Source organism: Microcaecilia unicolor, chromosome 1, assembly GCF_901765095.1.
Source record: "Microcaecilia unicolor chromosome 1, aMicUni1.1, whole genome shotgun sequence".
NCBI classification, from domain to species: Eukaryota; Metazoa; Chordata; class Amphibia; order Gymnophiona; family Siphonopidae; genus Microcaecilia; species Microcaecilia unicolor.
In genome coordinates, this window is record NC_044031.1 from 492,853,091 (window position 1) to 492,872,943 (window position 19,853).

Genomic DNA, 19,853 nt, shown 5'->3' on the forward strand with positions numbered 1-19,853 from the left:
AAGAGGGATTTGAGCTAGCAGTTGCACACCAAGGTCAACTCGGACTCCTGCCAGAAGGAAAGTACCCTGCAGACAAACCAGAGCAGACAGGAGGGATCCATGGGGACAAGAGAACCAGAACCTCCCTAAGGAAGGGAGGAAAAACTGCTCCCAAAACAAGAATCAAATAGCAGGGGCATCTCAAGCAAGATGCCTGACACAGCAGAGACCGGACAGTCTGAAAAAGAACTGACCAACAGCCGCGTAAGGCTGACAGGAATGAAAAAATAGCCCTAGACTAAAAAGACCGAGCCTGCAGCCAAACGGAGCCAGCGAGAGACTTCCCCCACATTGGAAATGGCAGACTAAGACCTCCAAACCACAAAGGTACAAGTTCTAGCAACAGGGCCACCCTCTGAACCAGCCTCCGTCTAGGACCGTGAAGAGGAGAAAAACTGAGTTTTGTGATCCAGACATGAGCCACGCCCCACAAAAAAATCAAAGCAACTGGTACCAGCTCAGAAGGATCCAAGATCAGAATCAGACGCCAGCCAGAAAAATTCAAAGAAACTTCGCAAGCGGCCCCCTAGAATACATTGCCAAAGGCGGGAAAATAAATCAAGTAACAGGCAAGAGAAAAAAGGAAAAACTGAGTTGTTGTTTTTTAACAACTTTCTTCACTAGTGGCAGGAATAAATAAAGGCTTACCTCAGAGGCAGAAATTCAGATATACCAATTCAGATATACCTACCACCACAGAAGAGAAGATCCCCACAGGGGAGACAAGTTACTCCATGCCACAATCAACCATCACCCTGCTAGAAAGACAGCCAGGGGAGGTAGGGAACCAGGGTCACTGGATATCACCCTAGCTGGCAGATGAGGAACTCAGAACCACTGAGTATCATCTAAAACTAGCCCAAACACGGCTACCAGCACACCCCTGGCTCCACTGTCACCAGAAGAATCTGGGACAGGAGCTACCAGCCAGCAATCCAGAGGAGCTGCATGATCAGTCCACCATCCGCTAGGAGACAGAGAAAATACTCAACATTCCAGGCTGCACGATACCCTTAAGGGGCAGTTTACTTGGAACTATGTTCCGTCTCCTTCCGCTGGTAGATGGACACAACCCATTAGTCTGGACTGGTCTGGTATAGATGACAAGGAATACAGTTTAAATCCTAGTGAAACATACACTTATCTCTGATTTAATGTTGTTTCTTTTATTATTTGTTATGTTAAAGCTCAATGCCCATTATCAAATTGGCTGAATAGTAAAATATGCTATTCGGTACAGTTCTAAAAAGTACATCTACATGTTTCACTCCACTCATGATTTCAAAGATCTTTATCATAAATTGTACTGACATTTCACATCTATATTTGTGTCGCATTGGTATGTCACTTTTTGTACAACGAGAGGTGTTAAAAATGTCTTGTAAACTTCCAGATCCAAATCCAAATGTGCTCTCAAGTCAAATTGACTTGTGACGACAGGGGACCCTCTCCTTGTAAATTTTTTGTTATGATTCAGGAGTGGCTTGCCATTTGACTTCTCCCGAGGCATGGAGGGTTAAGCAACTTGCCCAAGACCTCTACGAGCTGCTATGAGATTTGAACCTGCTCCATCAGGCTACTCCTTTACTCCATTAAAAACAAAATAGATGAGAAATAAGAATATTCTGGCCAATATTCAAAGTGAATTAACTGTCCGGGAATGGCCGCTGACCAGTTAACTTGCTTATCTGTGGCTATCCAGTCATTTTCAGTGCCACTTAACCGGTTATCTTTGCTGAAAATGACAAGTTAGCACCGAAGTGTGCTAACCTGTTCGGGGTGTAAAAGAAGGCATCCCAGGAGTGGAGTCCAGTTACCTCCCAATATTCATTTGCTAACTGGCCAGTGTTAGCACATAAATAAGACTCCATATATAGCATTACTATCTTTATTCGCTAACGAATGGCCGGTTCGCTCTGAATATCGAGTTAATTGGGCATGTGCTAACCGGCTTAACAGAAAAGAATTCATATTCAATGCCTGTATCCAGATATGGCTCGGCACTGAAAATCTGGATTCAACACCGTGGTGGACATTAGGGGCCTCTTTTATTAAGGCACGCTAACGTTTTTAGCGCACATTAAACGTTAGCAATGTTCATAGGAATATATGGATGTTGCTAACGTTTAGTGCGCCCTAAATATTAGCGCGCTAAAAACGCTAGCATGCCTTAGTAAAAGCCCCCCTAACAGCGCTGCCTGCCACCAGTTGACTAGTAGGACTGTATTTATGGAGCTAAATGTATACCAGATAAATATATACACCACAAAACCCTGTTATCAACATAATGCCAACCTTTACAAAATGAAGACCTCAAATCTCTCATAAAAACTCTGAAGAGAACCCTGCACAAACAATATTTAGTTAACCCATTAGCGCCCAATGTTCCCATAATAAGCCATATGGGAACATTGAGCACTAATGGGTGCATAAGGGTCAGGGACCAAACTTAGAAAGTATGTTCCCAGGAAACTAAACGCTTTCTTTAGGATCTAAAGTTTTGTCATAGATACATTAATGTTTACATATGTTATGTTATGTTATGCTATACATTTATAACCGGCCTTTTCCGTATAAGGTCCAAAGCGAAGTCACAATTTAAGAGTCCAGTGAATAACATTAGGAACAAGAAAAGAAACATACCTGAAGTAATTCAAGAGTCATGGGGATGTTTTTAAGTTCTTTCAAAAGATCCAAAGCCCCAGCCTGAAAAGCACAGATTAGATGTTAATATCCATAGATACAATTTAAATAGAAAAAGCACAAACATTCATTCTCAAGTCATTTAGAAGATAATTCTAAAACAGGAAGCCCACTATAGAAGCTTGTTATTGCACCTATTTTGTCTATTCTATAAAGTAGGCACCTACTTTTCTTTATAGAATACTAGCACAAATAGCCAAAACACACATACGTTAAAGCACAAGCATCTATGCCAGATCTATAGCTGGTATAAAAGACCATGCATAGATGTTAGCATGTACATGTGTCAATAGTAGAAGTCCAATTTATATGCATACCTATGACTCCACCCAAACTCCACCCATTAGCATGGCTACTGGCAAGGTATGTAAGTACACAAGTATTGCCACACTGGGACAGACTAAAGGTCCATCAAGCCCAGCATCCTGTTTCCATCAGTGGCCAATCCATGTCACAAATACCTGGCAAGATTCCAAAAACGTTCATGTATTTTATGCTGCTTATCTCAGAAATAGCAGTGGATGTTCCCCAAGTCAATTTAATAATGGTCAATGGACTTTTCCTTTAGGAAGACGTCCAGACCTTTTTTAAACCCTGATAAGCTAACCGCCTTTACAACATTCTTTAGCAACGCATTCCAGAGTTTAATTACACATCATCAAAGCATGGCACATACCTTTTCACTAGTCGGTATTCTACATGAGATAACGTATGTGCATCCGTGGCCATTTACATGTCATCCTGTCACATACACTGGGTAGCTCCTTATAGAATTAGTACCACCATGGCCATGCTATTCATAGAGAGCACCTAGGTTGTCAAGGTGCAAGGGTGCATATGTTGGGTCTATTAGATCTTGTCATCATTGTACACCAAAAACTTCCTGAAAATCTTTTATAATGTATTCATTACTTGTTCATAAATGCTCAATCAGCTTAATTCCATCTCTCACAAATATTACAGTAAAGTCTCGATTTTCAGGTTGTTTCCTGCACTTTCTCCTGTAGTGCACAAGTGATTGTGATTTGGCTGTTCTGGAAAACAACAAAAATTATATAATAAAAAAAGTCTTGATTATCCGACCTAAACGGGACCGACCCGTTGCTGGATAAATGAAAAGTTGAATAATACAGAAAACAATGGTAACCCCTCAAACAATGCAGAAAAAAAGGCAGTAAAAGCAGGGCCCCAAATCACAACAACGGCAAAAGTAGGGTCCCGGGTTTGGAAAATGGAATAAGATGCCAAGTGACATTACCCGGGGACTGCTGGATATGTACTAGGATTTTCTTATGACATCTTCTCCTTGACACAGATGTTTCTGGTAAAATGCAGTATGTCAGAGATTTATACAACGCTTTCTTGAAAGACAGCTATGCTGTGGTACCTGCTCACAATAACTTGGAGTGAAGTTAAGTGTCCATATTTATAAAGAGAAGCACCGGACTTTCACAAAGCCTTCATATAATAGAACACCGATATCGAAAATGTCATCACTGGCTTGGACCCAACCCCTGGTGAATACCCAGCTGACCGAACCTGGTCAAACTTCACTCTCCTCAGCACGGAAACAGTCACCCAGGCGATTAATAGGTTCTCCAACTCTCGCTGTAACTTGGATACATGCCCCAGCCACCTAATAAAATCTGCCCCCACCGCTTCATAGCAGACCTTACATCCCACTTAAACTACATGCTTCAACAAGGTCTCTTCCCTAAGGAAAATGGCAACATCCTACTCACCCCAATACCAAAAGATCCCAAGAAAAAAATCAAACAAAATCACTAACTACCGCCCAGTAGCATCAATCCCACTGGTGGTCAAACTGATGGAAAGCATGGTAACCAAACAACTTACTGATTATATAAACAAATTCACAATATTATATGAATCACAATCAGGATTTCGCCCCCTCCATAGCACTGAAACAGTACTAATTACCCTCCTTGCCAAACTCAAGCAGGAAATAGCAACAGGCAAAAGCATACTTCTCCTCTAATTCGACATGTCCAGTGTGTTCGACATGGTAAACCATAAAATACTACTAAGACTCCTAGATTACTTCGGGATTGGTGGACACATACTTAGTTGGATCAAGGGTTTCCTAACCACTAGAACATATCAAGTGAAATCAAGCTCAAACATATCACCACCATGGAAAGCAGAATGCAGAGTACCTCAAGGATCACCACTATCACCGATCCTTTTCAACCTAATGTTGACCCCACTAGCCAAATCCTTATCCAACCAAGGCCTTAACCTTTTCATCTATGCAGATGATGTCACAATATACATTCCTTACAAACATGATCTGACAGAAATCACCAACGAAATCAAGCTCAGCTTGAATATCATGGACTCATAGGCAAACGTATTTCAACTAAAACTCAACACAGAAAAAACACACTGTCTCATCCTCTCATCCCAATGCAATACGAACAAACCCACAAACATAAACACCCCAGATTATACCCTCCCTATCTCAGACAGCCTGAAAATTCTCAGCGTTACAATTGACCATAACCTCACACTAGAGAACCAAGTGAAATCTACAACAAAGAAAATGTTCCACTCAATGTGGAAACTCAAACGCGTGAAACCATTCTTCCCGAGGGAAACATTTCGCAACTTGATACAATCAATGGTACTAAGCCATGTAGACTACTGCAACGGAATTTATGCGGGATGCAAAGAACAAATTATAAAGAAACTTCAGACCGCTCAAAACACGACAGCCAGGCTTATATTTGGAAAAACGCGATTCGAAAGCGTCAAAACCTCTCCGAGAAAAACTGCACTGGCTCCCAATCAAAGAACGTATTGCTTTCAAAATCTGCACCCTGGTTCATAAAATTATCTACAGCGAAGCCCCAGGATACATGACAGACCTCATAGACCTACCAACCAGAAACACAACAGGATCAACACGAACATACCTAAATCTCCACTACCCAAGCTGCAAAGGATTCAAATACAAATCAACCTATGCATCCAGCTTTTCCTACATATGCACACAACTATAGAACGCATTACCAAAAGCCATGATAACAACTTATGATCACCTAAACGTCCGGAAATCATTAAAAACTAACCTGTTCAAAAAGGCATACCCTACCGACCCAACTTAAATGCCTCTACCCTGCAACACAACGAAACCAAAGCTCGTAATGGACATATAATAACTCTCTCTACGATTCTCTTCCTCTCTAAGATTCCCTAATGTGTCTGTACACACGAACCTTATTCTACCACAACATTACTGTATTTGTTCATACCGGAACTGGCGAACGCCTTACGGTACTATGTAAGCCACATTGAGCCTGAAAATAGGTGGGAAAATGTGGGATACAAATGCAACAAATAAAATAAATAAATAAGACTTCTAATCCATTACATTACCAGTAGGTTCAGTGTGGATTACAAAAAAAAAAAAAAGATAACATTTTTTTAAATAAAAAAAGTCTTCAATGACCTCATAAAACAAGAATAAGAAGATTCTATTCAAATGTGAAGAGGAATCAGATTCCAGTACTTCACTACCTGAAATGAAAAAGAACCACTAAAATATCTTTCATATCAGACAGTATTTCTTGTTGAGAAGTTTAGAAGCAAAGCTTCCTTCATATGAGAAATCATTTTAGGGAACAGAGTTAGAAGAGGTTTACACATATAATTAGTAACCATATTCTATGGAGAGCTCTAAAAACCATAGCATATATTTTAAAGAAATAACATGCCCATATTGGCAGCTAATAAAGTTTGATAAGGTATGGAGTCAGAACAGTGAGCGTTAAAGATTAGTTTTGCTGCTGCGTTTTCAAGAACTTGTAAACTATTTAGTAATGTTTGAGTACATCCCATGTACAAAAGGTAACAATAATCCAAAAGAGATATAGAGGGGCATTTTCGATATGATGTCTGACTTTGGGCATTCTGCTCAAAACGTCCAGAATCCAGGATGCGAATATAGCAATTTTCAAAACAGCTATTAGCTAGATGTTTTTGTGCTATGCGTGTTTATCCTTTTGGTCTATATTCGGAAAAAAAAAAAAAAAAAAGTTCAAGTGAAAAATGCACAAAATCAAGCCACTGGGATGTAGGAAGAACCAGCATTCTTAGTAGACTGGCCACACAGACATCCCAGCAGAGCAATAGGGCAGCCTAGGGGGCACTGCAATGGACTTCACATAAAAGCTCCCAGTTACACATCTCACCCTTACCCGGTTATATTGCATGGTGAGCCCTCCAAAACCCACCAAACACTCACTGTACCCAACTATACACCAACTACAATAGTCATCATGTATGCAACTGTCACTTATATAGGGGTACAGTAGGTTTTTTGTGGGTTTTGGGGGGCTTGCACATTCCACCACAAATGTAACAATTAGACTGGATTTATGGGCCTGAGTTCCCTTCTCCATAGTGCACTGTACTGACCACTAGGTGACTCGAAGTACCTGCTTGCTGCTCTAATAGGACTGGTCATAACATCTGAGGCTGTCATACAGGCTGGTAGGTATGTACTGTTTCTTTCACATCTTTGGAGGGTCAGCGATCACTGGGGGAATAAAGGGGGAGGGTCATTCCTTTATTCCTCCAGTTGTCATTTGATCATTTAGGGCATTTTGCGGCTTAGTCATTTTAAAAAAAAAACAGGTCTAGCTCAAGACGTCTTAGTTTTGGTCCTGGACATTTTTGTTTTGTTCCATAATGGCAGAAAATTTCCAAGTGTTAGGAACGCCATAATCTCGCCCCCAACACACTCCCTTGAGATATGGACACACTGCAAACGAACTGCATAGATAAATGTCTGTAAAATAGGTTTTGAAAAGAGCAATTTCAATGTTTTGGCAAGCAAAACATCCAAATGCTGCTTTATGCCACTTTTTAAATGTTTTTCTCTTTCGAAAATGAGCCCTATAATAGCTTGAATAGCTTGAATTAGTATGTTAAGATGTTCAGTCAAAAAATGCTTCCTATTTCGAAAAATCAATTTTAACTTACAGAAGACTCCTCAAGACACTCTTTTTTCATATGTTCTTTCACTGGTAAATTATGATGTGGTTACTGTGAAAGATGCAATCTGGCTCAACGAACATATGAATAAATAGGCGTTTTTATAAGGGATTTTTCCATGCCAATAGGCGTCTTACAAAATTATTTCACACAAAAAAAAACACATGCTATGCAATTAGACACATACTGGACATGAATTTACAGTAGGCATGTTCAATTTGGTCACAATTTACATACATATTTCATGAAACAGCATGTAAAGTACATATGTACATGTATAACACAGATTATTTGGCAGTCTAACCCCTAGCAATAGTATCATATTGTGGAAGCCATTTTGAATCCAGGATATGAAGAAGTGTGTGTGATAAGGTATCGTTCCTTCTCCCACTAGACACAAGGGATCATCAGGAACACAGTAAAAGCGAGGGATAAGAGATTTGGGGGGGGGGGGTGAATGGGGCCTGCCAGAGGCTACTGGAGAGGCGCTTGTTGCCAGGGGAAAGGGGAAAATCGTGTGATAGAGCTGTCCTTGGACTTTACACCTGCTCATCCTTCAATTATGCTTGCCTTGGGGCAGGTGTAAATGATGAATACATGTCGCTGTCATATGTGTAAATGGCAAGTTTTCGAAAAATATCTACACATGAAAAAGCTGCTATTTTCACAGGGAGATCTTTCTAAAATGCAGGCCAATATCTTCAGTAAAAAAAACTGTATGGATGGAAAACCATAAAAAATGAATATAAAATTATCATTGTGCTCCCAAGTTCAAAAAGTCTATGAAAATGGTTTCCTATAAAATCATCCCACAACTATATGAAACAAAGATTACATTCATAAGAGCATAACTGTCATACTGGGTTAGACCAATTGTCCATCTAGCCCAGTATTCCTGTTTCCAATAGTGGCCAATCCAGTCACAAGTACATTCTCGGATTTTAGTATTGACAACGAGCAATATCACAGAAGCAGTTTCACATAAGTGTAAGTACCTAGTAGAAACCCAAATAATAGCAACATTCCAGGAACTTGTTTAAACCTCTTTCAAACCCAGATACACTAACCACTGTTACCTACATCCCCCGACAACAAGTACCACAGCGTAACAATTTGTTGAGTAAAAAACTTTTTCCTCCTTTTTGTTTTAAAATCATTTTCATGTGGGTTTATTGAGTGTCCACTTGTCTTTGTACTTTTTAGAAAGAGTTTCAATTCACTTCTACTCGTTCTACACCACTCAGGATTTTGTAGACCTCAATCATATCTCCCCTCAGCTGTCTCTTTTCCAAGCTAAAGTGCCCTAACCTCTTTAGCCTTTCGCCACACGAGAGGAGTTCCATCCCCTTTCTCATTGTAGTCATTCTTATTTGAAACTTTTCTAATTCCACTGTATCTTTTTTGAGATATGGCGACCAGAACTGAATGCAATACTCAAGGTGAGGTCGCACCATGAAGCGATACAGAGGCATTATAGTATTCTCAGTCTTATTTACCATCCCCTTCCAAATAATTTCTAGCATCCTGTTTGTTTTCAGTGTATTACCTACGACACCTAGATCTTTTTCTTGGGTGCTGACCCCCAAGGTGGATCCTAGCATCAGGTAACTATGATTCAGATTATTCTTCCCAATGTACATCAATTTGCATTTGTCCAAATTAAATTTCATCTGCCATTTGGATGACCAGTCTTCCAATTTCCTAAGAAATTCTTGCAACTTTTCATAGGCCACATGTATTTAAACAACCTTGAATAGTTTTGTCTCATCTGTAAATTTTATCAGCTCACTCATCGTCCCGATTTCCAGATAATTTATAAATATGTTAAATAGCACCGGTCCCTGTACAGATCCCTATGGCATTCCACGGTTCACCCTCCTCCATTGAGAGAAATGTTCATTTAACCCTACCCACTGTTTTCTGTCCAATAACTAATTCCTAATCCATAACAGAACACTGCCTCCTATCCCATGAATTTTTAATTTTCTCAAGAGTCTCTCATGAGGAACATTGTCAAAAGCTTACTGATAATCCAGATACATACACTACATCAACCGGCTCACCTTTATCCACATGTTTATTTATGCCTGCAAAGAAATGAAGCAAAATGGCGAGGCAAGACTTCCCTTTGCTGAATTCATGCTGATCTTGTTCCATTAAACCATGGTTTTCTCTGTGTTCCATAATTTTCTTCTTTATAATATAGTTTCCACTATTTTGCCTGGCACTGACACCAGGCTTACTGGTTTGTAATTTCTAGCCCTGGAACCCTCTTTAAAAATTGGCATTACACTGGCCACCCTCCAATCTTCAGGAATACAGACAATTTTAATGACAGGTTATATAGATTACTAACAGAAGATCAGCAATTTCATTTTTGAGTTCTTTCAGTACCCTCGGATGAATGATATTCAGTCCAGGTGATTTACTACTCTTTAATTTATCAATATGGCTCAGTATGTCTTCTAGGTTCACAGAAATTTCTTTCACATCACCCTTGAAAAACATTTCTGGCACAGGTAACTCTCTTACATCTTCTTCCCTAAATACCGAAGTAAAGTATTCATTCAGTCTCTCCGCTATGGCCTTGCCCTCCCTGAGTCCCCTTTTGTTCCTTCATGATATAATGGTCCCACGGATTCCTTCGCAGACTTTCTGCTTCTGATGTACCTGAAAAAGTTGTTACTATGAGTTTTTGCCTCTGCAGCAAGCTTCTTTTCATATGCCTTCTTTATTAATGCTTTGCACCTGACTTGATAGTGCTTATGCTGCTTCTTATTTTTTTCATTTGGGTCCTTTTTCCATTCTTTGAAGGGCATTCTTTTGGCTCTTATAGCCTCATTCACTTACTACTACTACTACTATTTAGCATTTCTATAGCGCTACAAGGCGTACGCAGCGCTGCACAAACATCTGCTGGGACGCTCGCACCCGAGAGATGAGGGACAACAAGTTGTTGGCTCTCGTCTCTGGGAGATAGACACGAGCCGTCCGAGAATCCAGCAGAGCTCCTATGAATTCGAGTCTTTGCACTGGGAGAAGGTGGGACTTTGGATAATTTATCACAAACCCCAGTAGCTCCAGGAGGCGAATAGTCATCTGCATGGACTGTAGAGCTCCTGCCTCGGATGTGCTCTTCACCAGCCAATCGTCGAGATAGGGGAACACGTGCACTCCCAGCCTGCGAAGCGCCGCTGCTACTACAGCCAGGCACTTCGTGAACACTCTGGGCGCAGAGGCGAGCCCAAAGATGTAGCACACAGTACTGAAAGTGACGTGTGCCCAGCTGAAAACGCAGATACTGCCTGTGAGCTGGCAGTATCAGGATGTGCGTGTAGGTGTCCTTTAAGTCCAGAGAGCATAGCCAATCGTTTTCCTGAATCATGGGAAGAAGGGTGCCCAGGGAAAGCATCCTGAACTTTTCCTTCACCAGATATTTGTTCAGGGCCCTTAGGTCTAGGATGGGACGCATCCCCCCTGTTTTCTTTTCCACAAGGAAGTACCTGAAATAGAATCCCAGCCCTTCTTGCCCGGATGGCACGAGCTCGACCGCATTGGCGCTGAGAAGGGCGGAGAGTTCCTCTGCAAGTACCTGCTTGTGCTGGAAGCTGTAGGACTGGGCTCCCGGTGGGCAATTTGGAGGTTTCGAGGCCAAATTGAGGGTATATCCTTGCCGGACTATTTGAAGAACCCACCGGTCGGAGGTTACAAGAGGCCACCTTTGGTGAAAAGCTTTCAACCTCCCCCCCGACTGGCAGATCGCCTGGCACTGATACGTTGATGTCGGCTATGCTCTGCTGGAGCCAGTCAAAAGCTCGCCCCCTGCTTTTGCTGGGGAGCCGTGGGGCCTTGCTGAGGCGCACGCTGCTGACGAGAGCGAGCACGCTGGGGCTTAGCCTGGGCCGCAGGCTGTCGAGAAGGAGGATTGTACCTACGCTTACCAGAAGAGTAGGGAACAGCCTTCCTTCCCCCATAAAAACGTCTACCTGAGGAGGTAGATGCTGAAGGCTGCCGGCGGGAGAACTTGTCGAAAGCGGTATCCCGCTGGTGGAGCTGCTCTACCACCTGTTCGACTTTCTCTCCAAAAATGTTGTCCGCTCGGCAAGGGGAGTCCGCAATCCGCTGCTGGATCCTATTCTCCAGGTCGGAGGCATGCAGCCATGAGAGTCTGCGCATCACCACACCTTGAGCAGCGGCCCTGGACGCAACATCAAAGGTATCATATACCCCTCTGGCCAGGAATTTTCTGCACGCCTTCAGCTGCCTGACCACCTCCTGAAATGCCAACTGCCGCACATTGTTCCGCATATGGATGCTAGTGTAGAGCTGGTAGGACTGAATCTTGGCCACGAGCATAGAAGAATGGTAGGCCTTCCTCCCAAAGGAGTCTAAGGTTCTAGAGTCCTTGCCCGGGGGCGCCGAAGCATGCTCCCTAGAACTCTTAGCCTTCTTTAGGGCCAGATCCACCACACCAGAGTCATGAGGCAACTGAGTGCGCATCAGCTCTGGGTCCCCATGGATCCGGTACTGGGACTCGATCTTCTTGGGAATGTGGGGATTAGTTAAAGGCTTGGTCCAGTTTGCCAGCAATGCCTTTTTTAGGACATGATGCATGGGTACTGTGAACGCTTCCTTAGGTGGAGAAGGATAGTCCAAGAGCTCAAACATTTCAGCCCTGGGCTCATCCTCCACGACCACCGGGAAGGGGATGGATGTAGACATCTTCCGGACAAAGGCCGCAAAAGACAGACTCTCGGGAGGAGAAAGCTGCCTTTCAGGGGAGGGAGTGGGATCAGAAGGAAGGCCATCAGACTCCTCGCCAGAGAAATATCTGATGTCCTCCTCCTCCTCCCACGAGGCCTCACCATCGGTATCAGACACAAGTTCATGAACCTGTGTCTGAAGCCGTGCCCGACTCGACTCCGTGGAAACAGGGCCATGGTGGGAGCGCCGAGAGGTAGACTCCCTCGCCAGCACCGGCGAAGCTCCCTCTGCCGACGTCGTCGGGGAGCCTTCCTGGGAGGCGGCCGTAGTCAGAGACCTCACCCCGGGCAAGGGGCCAGCCGGCGCCTCACTCGATGGTACCGGTGGCGCAAGCACCCCCGGTACCGGAGGGGAAGGGCGCAACAGCTCTCCCAGGATCTCCGGGAGAACGGCCCGGAGACTCTCGTGCAGAGCGGCTGTGGAGAAAGACATGGAAGCCGATGCAGGCGTCGAGGTCAGTCTGTTCCGGGCGTGGAGGCTGTTCCGGGCTGTCCAAGGTGGAGCGCATCGACATCTCCTAAACAGAGGGTAAGCGGTCCTCCTGGTGCCAATGCCTACTGGGTGCCGACTCCCTCGGCAACCCAGAGCTCTCGGTACCGATGCGGGAAGGTGACCGGTGTCGATGCTTCTTTGATTTCTTCAAACGAAGCATGTCACCGGAGCTTCCCGGTACCGACGAGGAGGACGTAGAATCCAGCCGTCTCTTCCTCGGGGCCGAGGCCGAAGAAGGTCGGTCTCGGGAGGGCTGTACCGCAGGAGCCCTCAGGGTAGGAGGAGACCCACCCGAAGGCTCACCACCACCAGCAGGGGAATGGACAGCCCTCACCTGCACTCCAGTCGAAGCACCACCGTCCGACGACATCAGCAACAGCGGAGGTCCCGGTGCCACCGACGCCGACGCAGTCTTCCGATGTCTCAGTACCGATGAAGCAGAGGGTCGATACCTCGATGCCGTCGATGCCGAGGTCGAAGACTTTGATGCTGTCGACGTCGATGCACTCGATGCCTCCGGTGCTGTTGTCGACGAAGAGCCCGAGAACAACACGTTCCACGGGAAAATTAGGTTCTTACCTTGGTAATTTTCTTTCCTTTAGTCATAGCAGATGAAGCCAATACGTATGGGTTATGTCCATCAACCAGCAGGGGAGATAGAGAGCACTCAAACTTTCACAGTGCCCTCTTGGCCAGCTAGCTCCACTGCCTCTTCAGTATTTGAAGCTTCCAAACCAGTATGGCAAACCGCAATGGGAATCACAAGAGCTTTCCTCACAGCGAACGATGGCCCATCACAAGGGCATGAAATCATAAAGGAGGGAATGCACATCCTCCTGGAGGGAATAAACTCATCCTCCTTATTGTATAAGTGGAGGGGAACACACGCGCCTCCTGGAGGGAATCACACATCCTCCCAACACACTGGAGGGAATGAACTCATCCTCCTATTTATAGAACTGGAGGGGAACACACGCGCCTCCTGGAGAGAATCAACACATCCTCCAAAAAAAAACATGCTGGAGGGAATGAACACATCCTCCTAAATTTAAACTGAACATGAATCCTGAAGATTGTTTTCCAACTTTCTCCCAAGGAAGGAACTTCAGGAAATTAGAACAGAACCTGAAAAACAGATTCACAGCATACAGACAATCATACAGGGAGGGCTCATGGCTTCATCTGCTATGACTAAAGGAAAGAAAATTACCAAGGTAAGAACCTAATTTTCCCTTCCTTGTCATCAAGCAGATGAAGCCATTACGTATGGGATGTAATAAAGCAATCCCTAGATAGGGTGGGAACAAGCCACACCACGCGCTAGCACTTGTGCACCAAAACGCGCATCCCTCCTGGCAGCCACATCCAGCCTGTAATGTCGGGCAAAGGAGAGCTTAGAAGCCCATGTTGCTGCACTGCATATCTCTTGAAGAGAGAGTGCTCAAGTTTCAGCCTAAGAGGAAGAAATCGCTCTAGTAGAATGTGCCTTAAAGGCTACAGGCGGAACCCTGCCGGCCAGCAGATAAGCTGAAAAGATAGTTTCTTTGAGCCAGCGGGCAATAGTGGCTTTAGACGCTGGAGACCCTCTGCGAGAACCGGATAGCAAAACAAACAGATGATCAGAAGTCCTGAAAGAGTTAGTAACTCGCAGATACTGCAGCAGAGTCCTGCGCACATCTAAAAGGTGCAGCTGCCCAAAAGATTCTGGAAACTCTTCCTCTGAAAAAGAGGGCAAGAAAATAGGCTGGTTTAAGTGAAAGGCTGAAACCACCTTAGGCATAAAGGAAGGCACGGTCCGAATTGTGACTCCGGACTCTGAAAATTGCACAAATGGGTCTCTACAGGACAGCGCCTGGAGCTCTGACACCCGTCTCGCCGAGGTAATGGCCACCAGAAAAACGGCCTTCAGTGTCAAGTCTTTCTCCGATGCTCGCCGAAGTGGCTCAAAAGGAGATGCCTGCAGGGTTTTCAAAACTAGCCCCAGGTTCCAAGCTGGACAGGGTGCTCGCACTGGAGGTCGGAGCCAAAGCACCCCTCTAAGAAACCGTGCCACATCTGGGTGAGCAGCCAAAGACACACCTTCCACCTTACCACGAAGGGAGGCCAACGCTGCCACCTGCACCCGCAGGGAATTATAGGCCAAGCCTTTTTGTACACCTTCCTGCAAAAAGTCCAGAATCGGCGAGACAGGAGCCCGCATTGGAACAATGGCTCTGGAAGCACACCAAGACTCAAACAGGCACCAAATCCTGGCATAAGCCACGGAAGTGGACCTCTTGCGGGCTTGCAGGAGAGTGGAAATAACTTTATTGGAATAACCTTTATCCCTCAATTGCGCCCTCTCAATAGCCATGCCGTAAGACCAAAGTGGCCGGCGTCCTCCATGGCTACCGGTCCCTGAGTCAACAGGTTCGGTACCAGAGGTAACGGCAGAGGAGCCTCCAGGAGCATCTGTCGGAGGTCTGCATACCAAGGTCTCCTTGGCCAATCCGGGGCGATGAGGACCACTTCTCCTGGGTGCAGCCGAATACGCAAGAGCAGGCGCCCTATCAAGGGCCATGGGGGAAACACATAAAGTAGACCCGGAGGCCAGGGTTGAGCCAAGGCATCCAACCCCGCCGAGCGAGGATCTCTCCGTCTGCTGAAGAAGCACGGGACTTTGGTATTGGCACTTGTCGCCATTAAATCCATCACGTGCTTGCCCCATTTGGCACAGATCTGCAGGAATACTTCGTCTGCCAGATTCCATTCTGCTGGATCGATCTGATGCCTGCTCAGATAATCGGCCTGCACATTGCTCTGACCTGCAATATGAGCTGCCGACAGACACTGAAGATGCAGCTCGGCTCAGTGGCAAATCAGTTCGGCCTGCGCGGCTAGTGCTCTGCACCTTGTTCCGCCTTGTCGATTTATATAGGCCACCGTTGTCGTGTTGTCCGACATCACTCTGACAGCCAATCCTTCCAGGGTCACTTGAAAGGCCAGAAGCGCCTGAAACATCGCTTTCAACTCTAGGCAGTTGATGGACCACTCCGACTCCTCGGGTGTCCATAGACCCTGGGCATGCTTTCCCTTGCAGTGTGCGCCCCAGCCCTTCAGGCTGGCTTCTGTTACCACTAAGCACCAAACGGGGAGCGTCAGCGGCATTCCTCGCCGCAGCATGCTGTCCGAGAGCCACCACTCCATGCTGAGACGGGCCGCAGGGAGTCAAATAAGTCTGCACTGGTAATCCTGAGAAATAGGAGACCATCTCCGGAGTAGGGAATACTGTAGATGTCTCAGGTGCGCTCTCACCCAGGGTACCACTTCCATCGTGGCTGTCATCGATCCCAGCAGCTGGACAATGTCCCAAGCTCGCGTGCGGGGCAACCTCAGGAGCAGACGGACCTGATTCTGAAGCTTGCACCGCCTTAGCTCGGGTAGGAACACATAGCCCGAGACTGTGTCGAACCTGGCCCCCAAAAACTCTAGAGATTGTGAATGGGACAGGTGACTTTTGGCCATATTGACGACCCAGCCTAGAGATTGCAGTACTGAGACCACTCTGGCTGTAGCTTGTAAGCTCTCTGTTGCAGAGTCTGCTCTGATGAGCCAGTCGTCTAGGTATGGGTGAACCCTGATACCTTCTCGCCTGAGAAAAGCAGCTACTACCACCATTACCTTCGAAAAGGTTCGGGGAGCTGTGGCGAGGACAAAAGGCAAGGCCCTGAACTGGAAATGTTTTCCCAACACCGCAAACCTCAGAAACTTCTGGTGCGGGGGCCAAATCGGTATGTGCAAGTAAGCTTCTTTCAGGTCTAGAGACGTGAGAAACTCTCCTGGCTGAACCGCCGCAATGACGGAGCGCAGGGATTCCATGTGGAAATGCCGCACTCTCAGGAACTTGTTCACTTCTTTTAAGTCCAGAATAGGGCGAAAGGACCCACCTTTTCGCGGCACCACAAAATAGATGGAGTATCGGCCGCAGCCTTGCTCGGCGGGAGGCACCGGGGTCACTGCCCCTAACTGAATCAGACCTTGTAAAGTCTCCTCCACCGCCGCCCGTTTGACGGCAGAACCGCATCGGGACTCCACAAACACGTCTCTTAATGGGGCGTTGAATTCTATTCTGTATCCATCTCTGATCAGGTCCAGAACCCACTGATCTGAGGAAATCTTGGCCCACTCCTCGACAAAGAGGGAAAGCCGTCCTCCGATGACAGGCATCGAGGAGAGGGCCGGCGCACCATCATTGAGAGGGTCGCCCCTGAACTCCTGGTCTTGAGCCACCGGCTGCGGAACGCTTGTCCGAGCGAAAGGAGTTGCTCTGCTGACCACGGGCACGTGAAGTGAACCCAGCAGAACGCCCCGGGCGGTACCTTCTAGCTTCACGGAAGCGAGGTCTGTACGAGGAGTGGACCGCCTGGCCCTTAGAGGAAGGTCTCTGCCTATCTTCGGGCAAGCGCTGGGGTTTTGGATCACCCAGGCCTTTCACAATTTTCTCTAACTCCTCACCAAAAAGGAGAAGTCCTTGAAAAGGCAACTTCACCAACCTTTGCTTAGAGGCCATGTCCGCTGCCCAGTGTCGTAGCCACAGACGACGGCGAGCCGCCACTGCTACTGCCATTTGTTTAGCCAAAGCTCTGACAAGGTCATAAAGGGCATCAGCCAGAAAGGACAAGGCCACCTCCATCCACGGAGCCATATCCAAGAAGGGCTCCGCTCCATCTCCGGGCTGAGCCACTGCCTGTTGCAGCCAAGCTAGGCAGGCTCTCACAGCATAACAGCTGCATGCAGACGCCCGAACAGTGAGACCTGCAATTTCAAAGGACCGTTTCAACGCTGTTTCCAGCCTACGGTCTTGAACGTCCTTCAGGGCAACACCTCCTTCAACAGGGAGGGTAGTTCTCTTTGTCACCGCAGTGACTAGGGCATCCACTGTAGGCATTTGAAAACGAGCCATATGTCCCTCATGCAGAGGGTATAACTGCCCCATAGCCCTGGAAACTCTCAAAGGTCCCTCGGGGTCAGCCCACTGAGCCGAAACAAGCTCTAGGATGGAGTCATGCAAAGGGAAGGCCCGAGCAGCTTTCTTGGTACTAGCCATCCTGGGATTACCCGAGGAGGCCATGCCACTGTCAGGATCTTCAATCGAGAGGGCCTGCAGGGTATCTGAAATAAGCGCTGGCAGCTCATCACGGTGGAAAATCCTCACTGAGGAGGGATCATCCAGATCCTGTGGTAAATCCGCACCTGACTCTGGTTCCTCAGACCAAGAACGTCTGTCAGAGTTCTCCGAATCCTCACACCCCGACCACGGGGGGGGGGGGGGGGGGGAAGGTGCACCACAATCTGAAGGGGAATTAACCCTTCTGCGCTTATCTTCAGGCCAAGCATCCGGGAAAAAAGCCTCACTGGGCAGTCCCAGGCCAGAATCCATCGGGGGGGCAATCAGAGGAGCCTCAGGCGACCCTTGAGGAAGGGCTCTTTTCATCATGTATGCTTTATGCAGCAAAAGCACAAAATCCGGGGAGAAAATCTCACCCTGGGCACCCAAATCCTGTCCGGTGCTAGCCACTCCTGAAATAACCTCATCTCGAGGTGCCCCACCCGGCTCAGGTCTCTCCGTGTCCACGGAGGCCGCGCCATGCGGTGTAAGCAAAATGGCGCCCGCTGCCAGCTCAGAGCGGGAAGAAACATCGCTCGCCATGCTTGGGCCGGCTCCTACGCCAATACAGCACGATTTACAGAGCCCTGCTGCTGATTTGCGCTTGCCACAGGTGGAACAGCGCTTTACATTGTCCGCAGCCATCGCCGAAAAACGGCGGTAAAATCCAAAATGGTGGTTCGCGCCAAAATCGCCCCGATCGCGGGCCCACCCCGGAGGAGTTGGAAAACACTCTTACCTCAAAAGATCTAGTGTACAACTACAATCCTGCTGAAAATCAGGTCAAAAACCTCTGTTCCAGCGTCTCTGCGTTTAAAAACGCGACGCGACTTTTTTTTTTTTTTTTTTTTTAAGCTGTGAGGAAAGCAGAGGTATTGAAGACTCCGGAGGCTCAGATGAGTGGGAAAGGCAGGGAAAGGGCGAACCTATATGCCTGCATCCACTGTTGGTGGGTAAGGACAGGGAAAGCAAGGCAATATGTCCACATCCACAGAGGTATGGGTAAGGCAGGGAAAGGGCTAACCTATGTGCCTTTAAAGTGAAGCTGCTATAGCCTCCAACACCCCGGTTAACAACTGGCAAGCCAGGAACCACCTCCCGGAAGATTTTTCTGGAGCTCGAACAAGCTGCAGCCACCCTGCTAAGGGAGATAGAGAATACTGGAGAGGCAGTGGAGCTAGCTGGCCAAGAGGGCACTGTGAAAGTTCGAGTGCTCTCTATCTCCCCTGCTGGTTGATGGACATAACCCATACGTAATGGCTTCATCTGCTTGATGACAAGGAATGGGCCAATCTCGCTACCTGAGTCCTCTTCTGTAAAAGAGCACAAAGACTGCAGGCCTGCGGGCGGTGCCCAGCCCCCAGACACTGAAGACACGACGCGTGCCTATCAGTGAGCGAGATTACCCGGGCGCACTGGGTGCACTTCTTGAAGCCGCTGGGAGACTTCGATGACATGGGCGGAAAAATCACGCCGGCGAAATCAAAATTTGCGATGGTGACAAAGGGCACCAAAAATAAGGGAGAGAGAAAAAACCCGTACCGAGGCCACAAAAAAGGCCTACCCCAAAAGCGAAAGGAAACTTACGTCGGGGAAACAAACTGGACACACGGGAAAGGACAACGACCGAGTTTTTTTTTTTTTTAGCGAAATCGCGAAGACGCACGAAGGTCAACTTGAGGGGTGCGAA

General features: G+C 46.7%; 1 protein-coding gene across 2 annotated transcripts in view; it reads right to left on the bottom strand.

The window, feature by feature from the left end:
* The window catches only part of TCEA1 (transcription elongation factor A1), a 162,473-nt gene that overhangs the window by 130,103 nt on the left and 12,517 nt on the right, over window positions 1-19,853 (bottom strand). For both annotated transcript variants that reach the window (XM_030214438.1, XM_030214431.1), the window contains exon 2: window positions 2,683-2,745. In XM_030214438.1, coding sequence (XP_030070298.1) covers window positions 2,683-2,745 — 63 coding nt within the window. The remainder of the gene's footprint in view (window positions 1-2,682; window positions 2,746-19,853) is intronic.